Source organism: Panonychus citri, unplaced genomic scaffold (assembly GCF_014898815.1).
Source record: "Panonychus citri isolate SS breed McGregor unplaced genomic scaffold, ASM1489881v1 Contig00104, whole genome shotgun sequence".
NCBI classification, from domain to species: Eukaryota; Metazoa; Arthropoda; class Arachnida; order Trombidiformes; family Tetranychidae; genus Panonychus; species Panonychus citri.
This window is the reverse complement of record NW_026515509.1, coordinates 1809-5143: the sequence shown is the minus strand read 5'-3', so window position 1 is coordinate 5143 and position 3335 is coordinate 1809. Positions and strand designations below refer to the sequence as shown.

The window sequence follows — 3335 nt, the reverse complement described above, 5'->3', positions numbered from 1 at the left end:
ATTGATTCAATTGACCTTGAAAAATATTAGTTTTCATTGAAGATTTGAAAGAAATTTTTGGAGAGAAAACTAGAATTCGAATATTTTTTTATTCTCTTTCAATTAGACTAAGGTTTTCTCTCTCACTCTCTCTTTCTCTTTCCGGTTAGATGGTAATGAATATTGATCTTCAATTTCGATTCTATCAACAGTTCACTTTGGTGATATTCATAAGTTTCCAAACAAGTTATTTCGAATTGAATGTTTTCTATTCGATTTCTTTTGCTCTCATTCTCATCTCTCTCTCTCTCTCTCTCTCTCTCTCTCTCTCTCTTCTTTCTGCTCTTCGTCTTTTTCAACAGTTTCAATGAAATCGAAGATTTTTGTTTGAAAAAAAAGAGAAATAAGAGAAACTTAACAACTCAGAGATTCGAATTGAACAAAAAACAATGGAAGAAATTGTTTACTACTCTCATGAGACTTCAATCATCTTTTTTCTTCTCTCTTTTCCATCATCATCATCTCTCTTTTCCTCTCTTCTTTCGAGCCAATCGTTTTCGAAATACACTTTGATAGCTGTCATATTGGAATCACAAGTCTGGCGTAAAATAGAAAAGAAAACAAATCAGAGAGGAAAAAAAGTTCTAAAGGAAAATAGTGTTTAGAACTTTTTTTTACTCGTAAATTCTGCGATCGATGAATTTGATTGAGGGTTAATTTAGTAAGAATTATTTCAACCATGAACGCGAATCAAATCACAAAATTAGGTGTTGGTGATAATTATTAGAACAAAATAATTAAAGAAAGTTTAACTGACCGATTTCCTCAAATTCAATAAGCACAATCAAAATCAAGATTTTCATCAGTGAAAATATTGATCTTTATGGGAACTTATCAGTCGATCAATTGTCGCAAAAAAAGTTTCTTGTCTAATAATCGATAAAAATAAGTAATTTTACTTATTGTATCTCTTTTTTCTCGAATCTTTTTTTTATTTTTGTTCGATAAACTTTTCGTGAGTTGACATTTTCTACCAATAGATGGCACCAATGGTATTCTACAAGAGAAAAGTTCTAATCTCGATTCGAGGAGAAAGTTTTTTGATGAGAATGATGATGAAACAAAAAGTTCTTGTTCTAATGAGATGTACCTCAAATAAGGTTGAACAGTTTGAACATATTGATCAATCAATTGGTTTCCAATGAATTTGTTATCGCTTATCAATCGGAATTAAAGTAAATCATTAATCTAAATTAACAATCAGTTTTTAGAATTGAAAACAATTATGAACGAAACAATTGTCCAAATTGTAAGTGAAGTTGTACCTTCATCAAGTTACTATTCGATTAATTTTTTCGAATTAAATTCAAACTCATCTTCTAATCAAGGTTATCCTTCATTACAATTTAATTTCGACTCCTTATCAACAATATCATCATCATCATCATCATCTTCACCATCATCCATATCATTGAACAACGAGAATTCAACCATTTTAACTGATACAATAAACTTAAAATTCAACGGAACTCTATCCGACAACGATACTTATGTACCATATGAATATCGACCTGAAACATATATCGTACCAATCGTGTTTGGAATATTGTTCATAATCGGCTTGATAGGAAATGGTACAATTATATTTGTCTTTTTACGTAATAAATCAATGAGAACAATTCCCAACACTTACATCATAAGCCTTTCCATTGGTGATCTACTTATTATTACCGGTGCCTTACCCTTTGTTTCAACCATTTACTCCTTCGATTCTTGGCCTTACGGTCAATTTCTTTGTAAATTATCGGAATTTGTTCGTGATGTGTCCATAGGTGTAACCGTTTTCTCTTTAACCGTACTTTCTGCTGACCGTTACATGGCAATTGTCCTTCCATTAAAACGTTTCACCTCAACCAAACATAAAGAGTTAACCTTGACCATAACCGCGTCAATTTGGACAATCGCCTCTCTCCTTGCATTCCCTGGAGCATATAATTCATTTGTCATGCAAATTCCAATAACTCCTGAGAAAACAATCTCAATATGTTATCCATTTCCAGCCTCCTTAGGAACCAATTACGCCAAATTCATTGTGCTGACCAAGTTTATCATTCTCTATGCTCTTCCCCTTTTCATCATCAGTGTCTTTTACCTGGCGATGGCTCGTCATCTACTTGCCAATACACAGCGTTCACTTTCAGCAACCTCATCAAACGGAATCAACCAAACACACCTTAGATTAACCAAGGCTCGAACCAAAGTGGCCAAAACTGTCCTATCCTTTATAATACTGTTCGCAATCTGCTTTTTCCCTAATCATGTATTCATGATATGGTTTTACTTTTATCCAATTTCCTTTTTAGCTTCAACCCCCTTCTGGCATTATGTTAGAATTGTTGGTTTTATCCTTGCCTTTGGTAACTCTTGTCTTAATCCGGTTGCCCTTTACATCGTTTCCGGTTCCTTTAGAACTCACTTTGATAAATATCTTTTCCGTTGTCTTAAGAAAACACCAAATTATCCCTCATTCACAAGAGATGCTATCGGTTCATCAATTCATTCATCTTCTCATCGACCCATCAACTCAATTAGCTCACGATCTTTCAAAGAATCAACATCAACCTCTCTACCGATAACCACCAAAGGTCAACATTAGACCAAAATTATCACATAGACACAAAATCAGCGTCACACATTTATATATACTTGTTACTGAAATGCTGAATATTTACCATGTAAAAGAAAAGTTTAATTTCCAAATCTAATGAGAAGTAACTTATTAAAATTCAAGTAAATTAACATGAAACCCCCTGAAAATAAAAACATGAATAATGTAAATTAATATTATAGCCAATAACTTTTCCCATTGACCATTCATTCATTTCATGAATCAATAAAATGTTTTACCTAAAAATATTCCAGAGTCAAATTGATGGAGAAAAAATTCAGAAATAAAAGTTCCAAAACAAATGGAAAACTTTTCTATCACTTGAAAGAAAATAATTTTCATAGAAATGAATGAAATTTAAACTCTAACTGAATTGGAATACAATGAAACAAATATTATGATTACCATGAGTTCACCATGAAACTTGACTGAATTAAATAAACATTTCCTCATGACTTCTGAACAGTCAAAGGGAACTTAATTTATTCTGTTATCGTATTTCCAATGACTTACTTACCACCATCATCAGAATTATCATTTTCCAAGTAACAATCAACTGATTATCATTTAGAAGTTAAGTTTATTATCATCAGGTAAATTGCTCAGGTAAGAATTGATAAATAATTGAATTAGATGAATAACAATTTCAACATAATACAAAAAAAAGTAAAATCTATCTACCAAATTG

At 31.7% G+C, this 3335-nt stretch overlaps 1 protein-coding gene across 1 annotated transcript; it reads left to right on the top strand.

Annotated features, from left to right (window-relative positions):
* The first annotated feature begins 1009 nt into the window (after positions 1-1009).
* On the top strand, positions 1010-2636 carry LOC128389012 (neuropeptide CCHamide-1 receptor-like). The gene has a single exon (XM_053348518.1). It carries the CDS (start codon positions 1265-1267, stop codon positions 2633-2635), a length of 1371 nt encoding a protein of 456 aa, XP_053204493.1. The 5' UTR covers positions 1010-1264; the 3' UTR covers position 2636.
* The last annotated feature ends 699 nt before the right edge of the window (positions 2637-3335 follow it).

Coding starts and splice junctions, on each gene's coding strand:
- LOC128389012 (XM_053348518.1), top strand. CDS start 1,265: ATGAACGAAACAATTGTCCAAATTGTAAGTGAAGTTGTACCTTCATCA.